The sequence below is a fragment of the Mandrillus leucophaeus genome, unplaced genomic scaffold (genome assembly GCF_000951045.1).
Source record: "Mandrillus leucophaeus isolate KB7577 unplaced genomic scaffold, Mleu.le_1.0 Scaffold90, whole genome shotgun sequence".
In the NCBI taxonomy this organism is placed as follows: Eukaryota; Metazoa; Chordata; class Mammalia; order Primates; family Cercopithecidae; genus Mandrillus; species Mandrillus leucophaeus.
Window position 1 is genome coordinate 2,052,016 of NW_012109808.1, and position 18,163 is coordinate 2,070,178.

The window sequence follows — 18,163 nt, forward strand, 5'->3', positions numbered from 1 at the left end:
TGTATTTCATGTACGGACCAAAATTTGCATTTACCAAACAAAATGATTGCACTTCACAGTCCACGCATTTGTTTCATAATTAAGCAGAAATAAAAATTCCCAGTGGTCACATAGAAGGATGTAATTGAAGAACTAAATTTTGTTTCTTTCCTTACAGCTGTTGTGCTCCAACTCTTCCTTTTTATTCTACTGCTTAAACACAAAAATAGACACTACCACAGAAGTTGGAGGCATGAGCTGAGCCATAAGTGAGTAGAAACAATTCTAAACCTACAAGAATCTACTTTAGAAACAAACTAATATGGCTGTGCCCTCATGTTGGAGTCTGACTATATAACTGGGAGTTGTCTGAATTAACTTCCACACTGAACACAACGTTCACTAAAAAATATGTAGGCCAGGCACAATGGCTCACACCTGTAATCCCAATACTTTTGGAGGCCGAGGTGGAAAGATTGTTTAACCCCAGGAGTTTGAGACTAGCCTGGACAACATAGCAAGACCTAATCTCTACTACAAAATAAAGAATTAGTCAGGTGTGGTGGTACGTACCTGTAGTCCCAGCTCCTGTGGAGGCCGAGGAAGGAGTATCACTTGAGCCCGAAGGTTGAGGCTGCAGTGAGCTATGATCATGCCACTGCACTGCAGCTTGGGTAACAGAGCAAGATGATGTCTCAAAATAATAATAGTAATAATAAGCTTTTCTTCTTTTACTACTGTAGTAAAAACAAAAAACACATACAACATAAAATTTACCACCTTACCCAATTTTAACTGTGCAGTTTAGTAGTGTTAAGATCATTCACACAGTTGTACAACAGATCTCCAGAACTTTTTCATCTTGCAAAACTCAATCTCTATATCCACTGAACAATTAATCATTTCCTGCTTTCTCCAGCCTGGGGTAACCACCATTCTACTTTTTGTTTCTAAGAATTGGATCACTATAGATAACCTCATTTAAGTGGATTATGTAGTATTTATCTTTTTGTGATTGACTTATTTCATGTATGTGAAAGGTAAAAAAAAATGAAGTTAACAAATATTAAAACTAAACATTAATATGTTTCATGCCACTGAACTGTACACTTAAAAATGGCGAAAATGGTAACTTTTACATATATTTCATCACGGTAAAAAAAAAATGGAAAAACACTCAACACTAACTGTAACAGACCAGTTAGAACAAATAAATCATTTCTTATGGAAAGGTGTTCTATCATTGACATAGTTTAGGATTGCTGGCACGTGGTAATAATAAAAAGCACTAAATTTAATCAATTTAATTATGATTGTGTTTATATTTTTGGCCAGCAGTTCACTTCCTTATTGCCTGTCCCCCAGGACTGACTGCCCCCCTCCCTGGGCACAACACTACTGCAAAATATGCCAAGACCAGGATCTGACAGCTTTACCATGAGGCTGTCCAGCAATGTGGGCTCCCATGCTCACATATTTAAAGTGGGGTTTTTCAGTAACTGTCTTAGTCAGTTCAGGTTGCCGTAACAAAATACCATGAAACTGGTAGTTTCTAAACAATTGGCATTTATGTCTCACCGTTCTGGAGACTGAGAAGTCCAAGATCGAGGGGCCAGCAGATTTGGTGTCTGGTGCGAGGTTGTTCCTTGTTGCACTCTCACATGGTGAAAGGGGCTAGCTAGGTCTCTGAGTCTCTTCATAAGTGCATTATGCCCTCACTGCCCAAAGACACCCTCTTCTAATACCATCACCTTGGGTTAGAATTGCAGCATATGAATTTGTGGGGGGGGTAGAAACATTCAGACTATAACAACCACCACAGGACATTTGTCTCCAAGTTTCTATATTCTTGATGCATCCCGCCATGAAACCGGCAGAAGCCATGCTCACTTTAATTGCATTAGGGAGCTCTCTTAGGAATAAACTTATTTCACCATCAGATTCACCAGAAGAGAAGTGATACGAGGTGAGGCTAAACAGATCTCCTTCAGGCAAACAAACATACTGATTTGTGTGTGTGTGTGTGAAAACATTCTTTTCCTTTAACTCATTGAACTATTAGGAGAGGGTAAAAACAGAACTGACTACTTTGCCAATCCCCAAGTCTTCACTGAATGACTCTTCAGGACTTTGCTGTCATGGTCCCAGCCAGTGTTTTTATTTGTCTGTCTTTTCAGAGTGGTGAGTACAGACAGAATATCTCCTCTGAATAGAAACAAGAGACCAGGTTGCTGCAAAGCCACAGCCTCTTATTAACAGTATCTAAGATGGAAACCATTCGTTCCTGGAAACTGAGGTGATGAAAAGACCCATCCCATCCTAAGCTAGGGATGGAGTATCTTGACCTCACTCTGCCAATCTGCCCTAGCTTCAAACTATAGTCTCACTGTGTGGCCTTAGGCAAATTACTTGGCCTCCACACAAAGCTCCATCAACTCATCTGTAAAATGAAGATAAAAATAACTACCCTCAAGGGTACTGTGTGTATTTGAAAAAACAGACAATGCATTTGGCACCTCAAGAAGTATTTATTCCAAGTCCCCATCCCCCTCTTCTTCATACTTGCTGCATACTTCAAAACCAGTATTTCCAAACACTTCTCTCTGTTCCACAAAAGCTGTGTCTAAAATCTTTCAGTGTCCTTCTTCTACCTGTAATGCCCTCCTTGAGAACAGGAACTCTTGGTTGTGGGAGACGAATTCTATGGAAAGGCTCCAGAACACATGTCAAAAAGGAAGTTTTAAGAACATGAAAATAACACTAAGTACATATAGCACACACCCTCTTTATAATGTAGAACTTAAAAACTGAGTGCCAGCTCAAGACAGAGCACAGGGTCCTTATATATTTCACACCAAGGAGGACAGGAAGTCTTGGAAAGCAGATCAAAGCAGACTTGGGCTAGAACAAGTTCAGGAAGATGTCAAGGACTTTGGAGTCTCTGTGCTCTTTCAAATCCTACAAATGGACCTCCAGTGGCCTCATCCACTGAGGCCCAGATTGGCCCCCCAGAGAGAGGCTATGCAAGGGATGAAGAATCTTGAAGGGATTCTGCCAATTCTACCAATCAGTCACTTCATGAACACTGTACTGGGTTTGAATATGGGTCTAGTTATCACGATACACATAGTAGGTACCCAAGTATTTGCAGAATACATGAACGACAATATATAACGGGCTTAAATGTAACAAACTCCTTTATGTTCCAAGGTAATCAGCCAACCACAATTGTGATGCTGATATTACAAGTATTGCTATTTTGGTAATTCACTGAAGATTTCTGAATAGGATATTGAATGCCTAATTGGAAGAAAGGGCTAATTGTGAAGGCAAGACTCCCACAAGGGAAACGTGATTCTTAAGACATACTTTGCATGAATAATGCTTTTTCTTGGTTGCAAACAATAGAAAGAGACTCTGATTATTTTAAGCAGAAAAGGGATTGGAAGGGTACAGTAGTTTGCAGCAAAAGTCTGCTCAGGAGGTTGCCAATAGCCCTCTTGCCCCAGTCACTATCACACCACCAGACCTGAACATATACAGGACCTCTGATCCTTCAACTTTGTTTCATGCTCTTAAGACTCAAAGTCCTGAGTGTAAGCATCAGTCTGACCACTTCTCAAGATTTTGGTCCCTGTTTCTGGATCCAGTGATGGGTGACTTCTTACTTGCTATTCTACTTCCATAAAGAGGTATATATTACCCTCCATTCTTCTTGGTATGAAGCAAGACAGTAAGGGTATTCTGACACTGAGAAGCCAAAAAACAAATGTCCCTTGTGCATCCCTGCTGAAAGTAAACAGCTCTAAAGAGCTTTACTCTCAGGCGGGCATGGTGGCTCACGCCTGTAATCCTAGCACTTTGGAAGACTAAGGCGGGTGGATCACGAGGTCAAGAGATCGAGACCATTCTGGCTAACACGGTGAAACCCTGTCTCTACTAAAAATACAAGAACAAAATTAGGCAGGCATGGTGGCGGGTGCCTGTAGTCCCAGTTACTTGGGAGGCTGAGGCAGGAGAACGGCGTGAACCTGGGAGGCAGAGCTTGCAGTGAGCCGAGACAGTGCCACTGCACTCCAGCCTGGGTGACAGAGTGAGACTCACTCTCAAAAAAAAACAAACAAAAAAAACCCCAAAAAACCTTTACTTCTTCATCTCCTGCAACTAACCTGGGTGAACTTTAGTTTTCCTGGTCCTACTTGCCCCACTCAGCAAAGCCACCCTAACCTATGCATCATTAGCATGGAGGTTCTGTCAACACAGAGAAGTCAATATGCCCTTTTTCAAAGTGGAGGAGACATTGTGAGAATCAGTGATGTATCCGTATCTTCAGTGTTTGACAACTCTGTTTTTCTCCCTAAATTAACTGGACAGACTCCATTAATATTTGGAAAAGTCAATTTTTAAAATGATAGTTCTATCATAGTTTTAGCTTTCAGAAAATTCGACTTACTTAGACATATATAATCTAGGACTTTTTTGGCAGGGGGAGAGAGGGAGCTTAAAAGCCCTCCCACTGTTTCATTACCCCTCTCCCATACCCAGCACTCAATTTTCTTCCCTCTGACACTTTCTGCTGTAACCAGATGCATTGTTTCACCAACTTACCCTCCCAGGCTTGTTTGTGTTTCACTGACTCTCAATTTGTTTTTGCTACTTTTGATCGTTAATTTTTTTTCCTGGTGCACAAGTAATTTTAAATTATGCAAATAATTATGAAATTAAGCAAATAATTGTGACATCTGAGTGCTGACCGTGTACTAGGCACCAGCGTAAGAGCTTTACATGCATCACACCTCATTTCATCCTCAAAATCTTGTCATTTTACAGATGGAGAAACAAAAGCCAAAAGCTTAAGCTTAATCAAAGTAGGAGCTTGAATTAAACTGCAAAATACAAGATTTGCTGGCAATAAATAAGATATCTTTATTATGATTACGTTAATAGTTAAAATTTGCATGTTTTCTAGATAGTCTGTTAACAGGATAAAAAAATACAAAAAGGTGAGGTTCTTAATGATTCAGCTGAATTAACTATAAAATTAAAATACCTGCTAATTATTTAGTATCTTCTAAAATAACACAAAATATATTCAATATGCAATACAAACCTCAGTAACCCAATTCTCCTAATATGCAATTATTTATAACCTCTGAACTAAGAGGACGTGGTTTGGCTAAACAGAGAAATAACAATGTTTTTATCCTAGGTAATCTATACTTTGGAGTAGAAATACTCATTTAATACAATATGTTAATTATTAATATTTCACAAGGAGTAATCTTTATTTTTAAAAACAATGTTAATTATACCAATTTTTAGTTATAATTTGTTAATGTGAATTTGCCCAACCTAAATTCCTGTGTGCCTGGAAAATACAACTTTTTAAAAGCTACTATTAATAATTTGCAACACAGTTTACTAATTCAAATTGACATCTCAACCTACTTATCTTTAAGGTACAGAATTTAGCATCTTTTTGTTGTTAAATGGAATTCTCATTAACAATGTAAAGCATTTTCCTTTCTAAATTGTATTTTATTCAATTATCTATAACAATGCCATATACTAGTAAGCAAAGCAAGCAACATTACTTTTTTTAAATAACATCTTTAATTAAAGTTTTTGCAAAGGTAGAATATTAAACTTAAAATAGGTCTTAGTACATCAAAATACTAAGTTCTCTAATTGTATTCCAAGATGGTCTTTAAAACATAATATCCCATATATCACAGAAGAGCAACCTTGATCTGCAATGAATTTTACAAACATAATAAATATATTTACGCCATTACACATAACAGTATGTACAACAGCAGTTGACAATAGTAGCTCAGAACAGCAAAAAGGATTAGCCCTGCCCCCCAAATCATAGTCCTGATGCAGACTGGACTTATTAAGGAACCTTGACTGAAAGAGTAATTACTAACTCAATGTGTAGTAACTTCCCTTAAAAGAGAAGAGAAAAAGTTTTGTTCCTCAAAATAAACAAAAATGTTAGTTTGGTGTGTTCTTCATTAAACCATAGACAATGACAAAAGACAGAGTAAGGCAGGCTTAAAAAGGGAAGAATATAAACTTCATAATCATTTCCATAGCATAATAGAGGACTAAAATGCAAAGCTATTTAACAAACTCATGAGGAAACAAATAAAGCAACTATTTTTTAACTAACGAATTCAAAATCTGCTATAGCTGATTCTGACAGGTAGGTGGAAGAAAGACATGAAATGAAAACGTACAAAGATGGATCAATAAACTATTACATTGCACAAAAGCTCAAAAAAAAGTTCAATATGAAATAATCGGAAAAACAGGAATTTTCTCAAGTGGAAGAAAATGCTAAGTCATAAAGAGAACTCCCAAGAGGAAATTACGTCTGTTTTCCTATACAAGGGGTATTCACCCTCTGGTAAGAATGGTGACATTATTGCTATGAGAATCAAAAATTACTCTTACAGGGAGACAACTCTTTTCATTCCTCCATAAAAGCCAGGAAAAAAAAAATCTTTGATTTTCACTACAGCAAAAGAAAATATTCATATAAAAGCTGTATGTTATTTCCTAAAACCAGAATCTATTATGCTCATCAAGCATACATTTTAATTACTACACACTGCTCGTCTTGATGTAATCTTAGAACAGAGTGGCTTTGCTTTTAAAAGAGGCAACAGTGTAAATGTGACATTATGATGACATTTTAATTAACAGAAAGAAATGTGAACATTTAAAAAATAGAAAAGCCCAATATAAAGATCCCCCTCATATAACAGACATTTTACTCTAGAAATTAATTGCACATTAAAGAGTTGTTTTAGCCATATGTGGCACTCCACAGAAATTAAACATGCTCTCAGGCATTCAAATGGTCTGATTACACAAATGACCACCAAGCAAGAGTTTGTATACTGAAAGGCACACATTTCCATGTTTTATCTTGTAATTTTGGGTAAATTTTCTTTAGCACTGTTAATGTTTTTTTAAGTAAAAGGTGCCATCACCATCTGTGCAAATCTAAACAAATCCTCTCCAGAAACCATTACTTATTTTCATAATACCAAGTCTGAACTATTTTCTGCCTTTAGATAAACATGCTACTTTCATTTTAAAATTCTCAAAGTGGAAATCCCTTGCCTTTTCAAAGGAATGACATTTCAATGGAACCTAATACGAAATGATTTGTTAAATACAATGTTAAAAGCATGATTAAGAATTCAAGTACAATAAAAGATAAGCAAGTGACATTCTTACAGCAAAAGCTACTATAATAAAACTAAAACATGCTATTTGATTAAAAAGGACACAATGCAAATAATATGTAAGAGCACAATTTGGTATGCAATGTAGCTTGGACCAGCCTTCAGAATTTTCACAGGTAAAAGAAAAGCATTTGCCAAGTATACCATAATTAATATGCAATACACAGGTGCAAATACAAAGGGTTATTTCCTGCTTCAAAAATAACAAAATAACCACTCTGAAAGCAGTGGTTGTTAATATTTGAAAAATAAAGTTATAAAAACAGGCCAGTAAACAATGCTACTATGAATACTAATGTTTGTCTACATAGAGGGCCCAAGACAAGCTGAGTATCATACAGTAATCCAAGTTTCAGTAGCATAAAAACTACTAGATAGCCAAAGGGTTTCACTTAAGCAACACTGCAGCACTGCTCAATTTTTATAGGTAGTTCAGGTCACTGACTTAAGCTTTATTGAGTAAATACAAACCTACTAGCAACTATATTAAAGAACAGTTGAACAACAGGACTTCTGTGATGTTACTCCCTCCCATTTCCTCTTCTCTCAGTCTCACTAATAGTAATATATATTCTAAAACCTCTGTGTGCTTTGAGAGTCGCAGAATAAACAAACTTCCCCTCAAAAAACTAATTAATATAGTCAAAATAAAAACTGTATTACCAGTTATGGCAGCTAAATAAAATCTAACTACTAGCATGCTAGACATCACCATTTACACCAAAGTTTAGAACATAATTTAAAGAGATCAAGGTGGTAAGCTGGGTGGGAAGTTGAAAAAAAAATTTTTGCCTTTTTTTAAAGTTAAAAGATTTGTGTTAAAAAAGGAATACTACATAATAGCTCACAGTTTTCTTCTTTGTACTGTACTTTAAAAAGTGTTTATGTGTTACTTCTGAAAACACAAAGGCAAAAGGAAGACAAAAACTGAAGATTAAAAAAATATATCAATATACAAGTAACCTAAACACATGTAAATTTTGTCAAGATAAACCATGGAAAGTTGAATTCGTTGTAAGAACACAATGGTGAAGACAAGCATTCCTGCAGTTCTCCCAGGCAGCGAATTCACACTGAACACAGCAGTGCCATATTGTTCTTCAGAGCCCCTTACAGAATACAGACCTATGCATTCTTAATATACATATTACATTTCTATTATTTTTAATATACAAGTCAAATTTCTATGCTTTCTTCCCGATGTGCAAACTGGAGCCAACGTCTTTATTTTCAATGGCCTGGAAGGGCCACCAAATGAAAGAGAGGTAACTTAGTGGCCCACCCACCTCTTCCCCCCAAATTTTCCCCTCAAATTACAAAGTTGATTTTAAAAACTTGTTGAATTAGAATAGATTTTTAAAATTCTTTACTAGTAAACACAAGAAACTTTTATAATTACTAAATTGTTTAATAAAAATCCAGGTCCTCACCACCTGCCCTATGCTAATCAATGCACAGACTGTTTACTGGATGTTTAGCTTAAAAACTAAACACATTTATAAGCACACACTTCAGCCCAACAGGAAAAGTCTACATATATTCATGTGTATACAATTTCAGCTAGATGGTATGCTTGCAAAATAAAACTATATTCCTGAGGAGCTAGTTTGGGGTTTCTTTTTAAGGTGTGGCACTAAAAGAAACAAATTAAGTTTTTCTGTAAGGAAATTAAAGTTGTCGTTTCAATTCCACTGAACTCAGACAAGACCCAAGTCTTTAATTACATTTAATAAGTATGAAAACCTAATTAAAATAAATATTCATTCCTGGGTCAAATTTTATCTCCAAACTATGATCACTGATAACTTTAAATCGTAAATAGATGTTTCATAAAGCTGGAAAGGAAGAGGTATATATCACTGAGGGAGAATAGCAAGTAAAAATATTTAAGACCTACTATGAGAGTTTTAAATTGTTTTCTTATACAAGTGAATTAAAATTCAACACAATTCTTACCCTTTTGTAAAAAGCTCACACGCAACTTTTACCAAATATAACCACATACAATAAGCAGTTTCAGTTCAATCTATCAAAACCGAAGTTTCTTCAGTTCATTCCAACAAGTATCTTCTGATTGAACCCAAGTTGGAGGAAGGAATATAGACAAAGCTTTACATGCTAATTACCGGTGGCAGGTACCTGTATTTAAAATCAACAATTATGGTTTTCCTACACAAAACCCCAACCCTCCCACCCAACAACCCCAGGTGCTACAGTTCCATGGCTTGCCAGTAAGTAGTGTCTATGTTGTCAAGGTCTATCTTTGTTCCAGTAGCTTTGCTTCTACTGCACTTTTCTGACATGCAGAAATTAAGTTTTGGTTGGCGTATGCCCCAAGTTTCAAACTGTCCGCTTTAAACTTTTTTTAAGTTTCTTTTATTTATAAAAGAAAAAAAGCAACTCTTCACCATTCTGCATCTCCAATGGCTTTGGAAAATATATAATCTCTTCCATTAAGATTCATAATGCCATCCTTGAGATGAAATTTCCATTTGTTTTTACTTCTGTGTATCTAAACGAAAGCAAAATTTAAAAAATTGAGAGATACAATCAGACAACAGAGAAAACAAGTAACAAAAAATCCATACATACACACACACACACACACACACGCACGCCCACCCACACCCCCCCACCTCAACAGAACAGTATTTACAGTATTGTATTTACAATCTGGTTTATTCTGTTTTTGCAGAGGCAGGGTCTCCCTATGTTGTGCTGGCCGGGCTCGAGCTCCTGGCCTCATGTGATCCTTCTGCCTCAGCCTCCAAAAGTGTTGGGATTACAAGCGTGAGCCACAGCACCTGGCCTAAAAATTGGTTTCTTAATAAAGTTTTTCACCAAAAAACAAAAATAAACACACACACACACCCCAAAAAAAAAAAAAAAACTCACTAGGTGGGTTTAAAAACAAATTTATCTGTAATTAGTACTATTTTATAGCTTTTAGTACTTGTGTTCATTAAAATAGTTAAAAAATATTTCTTTACAAAATGTCTTCTCTCTCTACCAGGTTTGCATATTTTCAAGGTCTACCTCCAAAAGACTATCCTCCACAAAGTTTTCCCAAATCTTACCAGCTAAAACTATTCTTTTCCACTGTTAAATTCCCAATGGTATTTTCACTGACATTTCTTACATTATTTGTTAAGTAACACAAGTACGGACTCGCTTCTTCTACCAAAATAAAACTCCTTATAGCGCTCTCAAGACCTAACGTGGAACCTTATACATAGCAGTATTTTAAATATATATCTAAAGGATGCTAATCATCCAGTCACTTACAGCAGATTTCAAAAACTACGTACATCCACAGTTAAACAAAAAGAGCTGAAGGGCAGGCTCTGGGCACTCCCATCTTTGCCTTCACTTATAGTCCTTAGTTGTTTGTAATTCCATGGATTTGGTGGGGGAGAGGAGTTGTAAAACTTAATGAACTGAAGTGACCTTTCTTCCTTTTCCCAGTAAGTCACACTAATTATTTAATGTTCAGTTCAAGTTCCACATCTTCTGCAAAGAAAGCCCCATGGTTCTCCCTATTCTATGATCTAAAGGTACCTAAAAAAAAAAAAAAAAATCAACTAGTTCAGGCTTTCATTTTCAGAAGAAGAAATGACAGCTTGGATAGGGTTCAATGGCTTGACCAAAGGTATACTGATACTAAGTGACAATCATGATTTTCAAGTCTTGGTCCAGTACTCTTTTTACTAAATCAGTCTGTTTCACATAATAATGCAGAAATGCTCAACAGGTACAGATATTTTCTTTTTCTTTTTTTTCTTTGAGACAGAGTCTCACTCTGTCGCCCAGGCTTGGAGTGTAACGGTGCGATCTCAGCTCACTGCAACCTCCCACTCCCAAGTTCAAGTGATTCTCCTGCCTCAGCCTCCTGAGTAGCTGGGATTACAGGCACTCACCATCACACCTGGCTAATTTTTGTAGAAATGGGTTTCACCAGGTTGGCCAGGCTGGTCTTGAACTCCTGACCTCAGGTGATCCGCCCACCTCGGCCTCCCAAAGTGATAGGATTATGGGTGTGAGCCCCAGCGCCCGGCCAGGTACAGACATTTTCCAAGATCTCATTCCTAAAATTCCATGGCCTAACCTCCCAGTGCAAACATTCTTTATGACATATTCCTGGCAAATGGTTGTGCAGTATCTGCTTAAATACGATTAGAAACAGTAAGCAAAGAATTTCAAATTAAGTTATTCCTTTTTGCAACAGCTCTCTTGTAAAATCTTTCAGAGTTTACCCTTACTGAAATCTGCTTCTCCAACTTCCATTTGTTGATCCCAGCTCTGCTTTTTGAGACTTTAAAAAAAAAAAAAAAATCACTCAATCAAACAACCTTCATCTTATCTGGAAACCACTCTCATGTTCTTCTGGATTCAAACTTTTCTTACTTATTAAAGCAAAACAAAGCACAATAAAGGTAAAACAGCAGGTAGGGCAGAGACTGCTGGACTAAGAGCTAATTACACCTCTGGTCTAAATACACTACGTAAATGCTAAATGTAGCATCTTAAGATTGATGACTTGAATGTCTAACAGACATACCAGACTTGGCATGTCCAACCAGCTCCACATGCAGCTTTTCCTCATCTGAATTGATGGTATCACCATCCTTCTTTCAGAATCCTCATCAAAAAATCTTGAGAGTCATTCTTGATTCCTCTTTCTTTTCTACCACACATCTCAGAGTCAAGAAATCCTGTTAACACTCTTCCTTCAAAACAAATCCAAGATCCAACTAGTTCTCACCAACTTTAATACCATCACCATAGGCTGAGTCACCATTATCTCCCATTTGAATTATAATAATATCCCCCTAAATAGTCTTCCTTGTTTCAGCAACCTCTGCTTCCTCCTCATATTCTGCTCTCTACAAAGAAAGCAAAGTAATCCTTTCGAAATTTAAATCAGTTCATACCATTTGTCTCACTGAAACCTTCCAGTAACATTCTAATTCACTTAAGAGTAACAGCCATGTCCTTACAAAATCCTTACCATCCACCTTCCCTTACCTCTACCTCTCCACCTACTACTGTACTCTCCCCTTCCCTCACTCCAGTCCAGCCACACAGGCCTCCTCGCTGTTCCTCACATACAACAGACTCTGCCACCAGACAATAGGGCTAACTCTTTCCAAGTCTTTGCTAAAATGTCATTTTCTCCAAAGACCTATTATGACTATCCTATTTAAAACTGAAACCAAACCTGTCCTCTTTCCCTGATCTTTATTTTTCCATACCAATTATCAGCTTCTAACATAATATATTAATCTTTTATTATGCTTTAAATAAATAAATAAATAAATCCTAATTTATTATGTTTTAGCTTCTATCTCCCCTGACTGGAGTAAGCTTCCCAACGGCAGGGACTGTTCTGTTTTGATCACTAGTGTATCTCAAGCTCCAAGAATAGTGCCCAGGGACATCATAAACAGTAAGTATTTGTTGCATGAAAAGACCTCTGTCTCCTCTTTTTCTTTGATTTCCTATAAAGTAGTATTTATCCTACAAACGTGTATATAAATGTATTTCCAGCATGAACCAAGTGACTGCAACCAGAAAGACAGTGGGCTTAACTAGCCAAAAACAAGAAAGTGATGAGCAGCCAGGAAATAGAGATTCTACAGACAAGTAAAGAAATTGACTGCATTTTGTCACACGACAGGACAATTTGCAAAAAATAAATGTAGGAAAGTTTCATGGGCCAAATAATCCACACAGTCAACAATGAAGTCATGTTGGGTAATAAATGAAAAATATTTTTATATTAATAGAAGTACAAAGTCACAACTAAAAAAGCAATCCATTTCCTGGCCCTGAGCCCTTCATGAGGGAATGTTCTTAAAGCCAGGAGAAAGCCCTCTTAAATTTCCTAATTAAAAATGTGTTAAAGCAAGTTTACCTACATCTGATGCTATTTTTGCCAAATGCTGTATCAGCCCTTATCCATCCACATGTAAGCAAGAACTCTGCCGTATTATTAGCATTTAACTAAGATTCTCATTTGATTGGCAATACAAGCTTTATTATTTCTTCTATGATCTCCTCTAAAATTGACTCATTGTTGACACTCTAAAGTTTAGGCTTCAAAACTACATTCCTGAAATTCAAGTTGGCTCAAACAATATCCAACCTCATTTTATGCAGTCACAGAACACTGCTATTCTTTACTATTGGCTAAAGACATCAAGTCACCACTCCCCTCCAATCTCCAGAGCAACTCATTTGATTCTCAAAATTAGACCTCTGCAAATTTTAAAATTATTTATCATTCAGCACACTATTTAGAGCTATTTTCCACTTATTAATTTAAAACACTAAAGTAATGTCTCTGGGAGCAAAACAAACCAATTTTAACATTTAAACTACTATAAGTACAGTTTGTGCCAAAGGAGAATACAACCATTGTCTTAAAGTAGGAAGACACTTAGAAGTATATTCTTCAGTCAGGCTAAAACAAAGGTCCTCTGTTGCCTGATAAATCTGACATCTCATCATGAAATTGTGTTCTGGATAATTTGGTTGCAAGGAGATCCTCTGAGACTTCCTAACAATAAAGATTTAATGGTATCTCTTGTTTTAACCTCATAGTCTTGCTCTATGTGTATCTAACAGGAAATTACACTTGTTATAATGCGCATGGTATATGGTTTTAAAAGTAGTCTCTCAGAAGTCATTATGCACAAAAATGAACGCTATAAAACTCTCAAAGACCTTACTGTCTTTATTCTATAACTTCACTGGTAAAAAACTAGTCTAACTCCACCTTTTTATTAGCAAATAAGATCCATAGTACTGGCATTCTCCCTATAGATCTGTTTGAAGTAGGCACGGCTACTTATCACATTCATTTCCATAAATGCAACAGAATTAAGATTTTCTTCATCTATAAAGGAAACTTCATGCAGGGCACGAATTTTACATGTTCATAACTACATCTCCAGGGCCTAGAATAGTGTCTGGTACATTTCTGCACTCTATAAATGTTAAATAATAAGCTTCTGTTAGAATTTTCATCATGTGGTAAAAATCTCTACTAAAATTATAAATGCAACGTAATATTTGCTGTATTATAAATTTAATGATTGCAGTTAAAAAAAAGTATTCCAGTTTAAATGTCTTAAAAACAAAAATCTCAGAAGTAATACAAATAAATCTAACAAAAATACTTAGAAAGCAGCACCCTGTTTAGGAATTAAGAACATAAGGAATCAATGGCTAGTTTTCACGGTATCTGGTTTAAAAATTCCTTAATGTGAGCAAACTACAGCAAAGTTAAATAATATTTTAAATGATTTTCAGTAAAAATGTATCTGTTTTTAGTACTGTTCACTGCCTTAGTCTTCTCCTTAATAATAACAGTTATAGAGATTCAACTGAACCCTCCTAGTTTTGAGATAGTTGAGGCTAAATAGAAAACAGAATTATCTCATTGAGTGAGCTATTACCATAAAGGACAACCTCAAAGTGGCTGTTTACTCTGCTTACAAGTTGAAAGACTGTCTAAATAGAAAAAGATCGTAGCTCTTTTCATTTCATTCATAACTTATTTGTCAAAGGTAAAGCTAAGAAATTAATCTTTCATTCTATTAAAATAATCCACAAAACTCTTTAACAGTGTTTTCATACTATTCATAATGAATTTAAGAGGTATGAATCAGCTGCGCAAATGTTTCGATAAGGCAGAAAGAATAACGTAGGGAAGAAATTACAACACAAATAACGTCAGTAATCTGAAGATGACATCCTTACCTTATCATATTGGCATACAACAACATTTTCTGTGTCAAAGAGTTCCTGTCCTTCCTCATCACTCACATCATCTTCACTATTGAGGGGCTCCTACAAATAAAAGGAGAGTTTATTTATGTATTACTATAAGAAGGCCTAATATTCACTGAAAAAAAATATAGTGACCTTGATGTTCTTTGAGAACCAAACGCCAAATGCATAATATGTACGTCATGAATTTAATACTGTCAAATCAGCTGTTTAACAGTTTGCCAATATTACTGAAATCTTGTAAGAAATTAAATATAATTAAATTAGTTAAGCTACGTAATTTGTAAGTCTGAAAAGATGTTTATGTTTATTTTCGTTTTTCTTTTTTTGAGACAGAGTCTTGCTCTGTAGTCAGGCTGGAGTGCAGTGGCGCAACCTCGGCTCACTGCAACCTCTGCCTCCCGGGTACAAGTGATTCTCCTGCCTCAGCCTCCCAGTAGCTGGGACTACTGGCACGCGCCACCACACCCAGCTAATTTTTGTATTTTTAGTAGAGATGGGTTTCACCATGTTGGCCAAGATGGTCTCGATCTCTTGACCTTGTGATCCACCTGCCTTGGCCTCCCAAAGTGCTGGGATTACAGGAGTGAGCCACCACATCCGGCCTATCTTTATTTTCTTTATTCTTTAAAAACAGTTCAAGAAGATAATTCTCCACAATAACTGTTTAAGATGCCTAGAAGAGGACCTAATATGAAGGTTCAAAGGAGCTAATGGCACTTTGTACTACAAACCATATAAAACAGGTAACAGTGGAGAAATTAGAGGAGAAAAGAAGGGCAATGCAATAGGCTAACAGTCTACCTTGTTGTCTTTACGTTAAAGAACCTGGACTCTAAATACAAATCAGCATGTTTAGCATGATGATGGTTATGGTAGAGGTATGAAGCGGAATTAAGACTCAGACTTTTTTTTTTCTTAAAGGCAGAAAGTAGGAAATCTCAGCATTAAAGAGAGTTAGGGGCCAAGATAAAACTAACTAGAGCATAAAATAACCAACCATGTTAAATTTTGCTTCAATTGAGACAGAAGATAAAAGATGTAACTGAGATTTCTAATAAATGCAGAAAGAGAAGACAAAACGAAAGTAGAGAGGACAATAATCAAGACTGTATTATGGACAGGCACAGGGGCTCATGCCTGTTAATTCTAGCACTTTGGAAAGCCTAGGCGGGACAATCACTTCAGGCCAGGGGTTTGAGACCAGCCAGGGAAATACAGTGAGATGCCATCTCTACAAAAAAAAAAAAAAAAAAAATAGCAAGGTATGGTGGCATATGCCTATAGTCCCACCTACTCAGGAGGATGAGGTGGGAGGATTACTTGAGCCCAGGTGGTTGAAGCTATAATAAGCCTTGATCACACCATTGCACTCCAGCCTGGACAACAATCTGAGACTCTATATCAACAACAAGAACAACAACAACAAAAAAGAATTATGTCTAGATATTCTTTAACTTAAAATAGGTATCATCAATGTAAAATGAAAAAAAATTTCTAGGCCGTGTGCGGTGGCTCACGCCTGTAATTCCAGCACTTTGGGAGGCTGAGGCGGGCGGATCACGAGGTCAGGAGATCGAGATCATCCTGGCTAACACGATGAAACGCTGTCTCTCCTAAAAATACAAAAAAATTAGCTGGGCGTGGTGGCAGGTGCCTGTAGTCCCAGCTACTCGGGAGGCTGAGGCAGGAGAATGATGGGAACCCAGGAGGCAGAGCTTGCAATGAGCCAAGTTTGTGACACTGTACTCCAGCCTGGGCGGCAGAGTGAGACTCCGTCTCAAAAAAAAATTTATTTTGAGGTAAAATTCTTGTTAACAAAATTCACCATTTTAGCATTTGTACATGTACAATTCAGGTGCAATGAACATTTATAGTGTATATAACATTCACCACTACCTAGTTCCAGAACATTTCATCACTCTTACCCATTCAGCTGTCACTCCCCATTCTCCCTGTCCCCTGGCAATCTATAATCTGCTGTCTGTATGGATTTGCATTTTTCATATAAATGGAATCATATGATATATGGTGTTGTGCGGCTGATGTCTTTCACATAGCATGTTTTCAAGGTTCACCCATGTTGCAGCATATACGAATACTTCATTCCTTTTTATGGCTAAATAATATCCCACTGTTATCAGTGCATTTATCAGCTGATGAACATGTGGGTTTATACCATTTAGGTATCATAAATAGGGCTGCTATGAAGAGTCATATACAAGTTTTTGTTGAAAAACATATTTTCAGTTCTCTTGTGTATATAGTTAAAGAGTGGAACTGCTGGGTCATATGGATAATTCTATACTTAATTTTTGAGGACTATCAAACTGTTTTCCACAGCAGCTGTACCATTTTACATTTCCACCAACAATGCACAAGGGTTACAATTTCTCCAAATCCTCACCTACATTTATTTTCTCTTTCTTTTTTGAGTATAGCTATTCTAGTAGGTGTGAAGTGGTTATCTCACTGTGGTTTTCATTTGCATTTCTCTAGTGACTAATGATGCTGAGCATCTTTTCACATGCTTGTTGCCTATTTGTGTATTTTCTTTGGAGAAACGCCTATTCAAGTCCTTTGCCAGTTTTTAACTGCGTTATCTTTTTGTTGTTACACTGTTTAAGAGTTCTTTATATATTCTGGATAGTAGATCCTTATCAAATACATGATTTGCAAATATTTTCTCCCAGCTACTCAGGAGGCTGAGGCAGTAGGAACACTCTAGTCCCGGAAGTCAAGATGCTGAGGCTGCAGCGAGCCACAATCATGCCACTGCACTCCAGCCCCAACAGAGTGAGATTCTGTCTCAAAAAACAAAGATAAAAAACACCTTTTTAATCTACAAAGTCCACTTTTTCTTTGATTGCTTGTACTCTGGGTGTCATGTCTAAGAAACTGTTGCCAGCGGCTGGGCACAGTGGCTCATGCCTGTAATCCCAGTACTTTGGGAGGCTGAGGCGGGTGGATTACAAGGTCAGGAGATCGAGACCACCCTGGCTAACATGGTGAAACTCCATCTCTACTAAAAAAAAAAAAATACAAAAAATTAGCCAGGCATGGTGGCAGGCACCTGTAGTCCCAGCTACTCAGGAGGCTGAGGCAGGAGAATGGCGTGAACCCGGGAGGTG

At 36.9% G+C, this 18,163-nt stretch overlaps 1 protein-coding gene across 2 annotated transcripts in view; it reads right to left on the bottom strand.

The window, feature by feature from the left end:
- Nucleotides 1-5,496: 5,496 nt before the first annotated feature.
- The window catches only part of GTF2A1 (general transcription factor IIA, 1, 19/37kDa), a 40,430-nt gene continuing 27,763 nt past the window's right edge, over nt 5,497-18,163 (bottom strand). For both annotated transcript variants that reach the window (XM_011969704.1, XM_011969703.1), the window contains 2 exons: nt 15,003-15,092; nt 5,497-9,750 (listed from right to left, as the gene is read on the bottom strand). In XM_011969704.1, the coding sequence (XP_011825094.1) occupies nt 9,643-9,750; nt 15,003-15,092 (198 nt within the window). In that variant the 3' untranslated portion in view covers nt 5,497-9,642. The remainder of the gene's footprint in view (nt 9,751-15,002; nt 15,093-18,163) is intronic.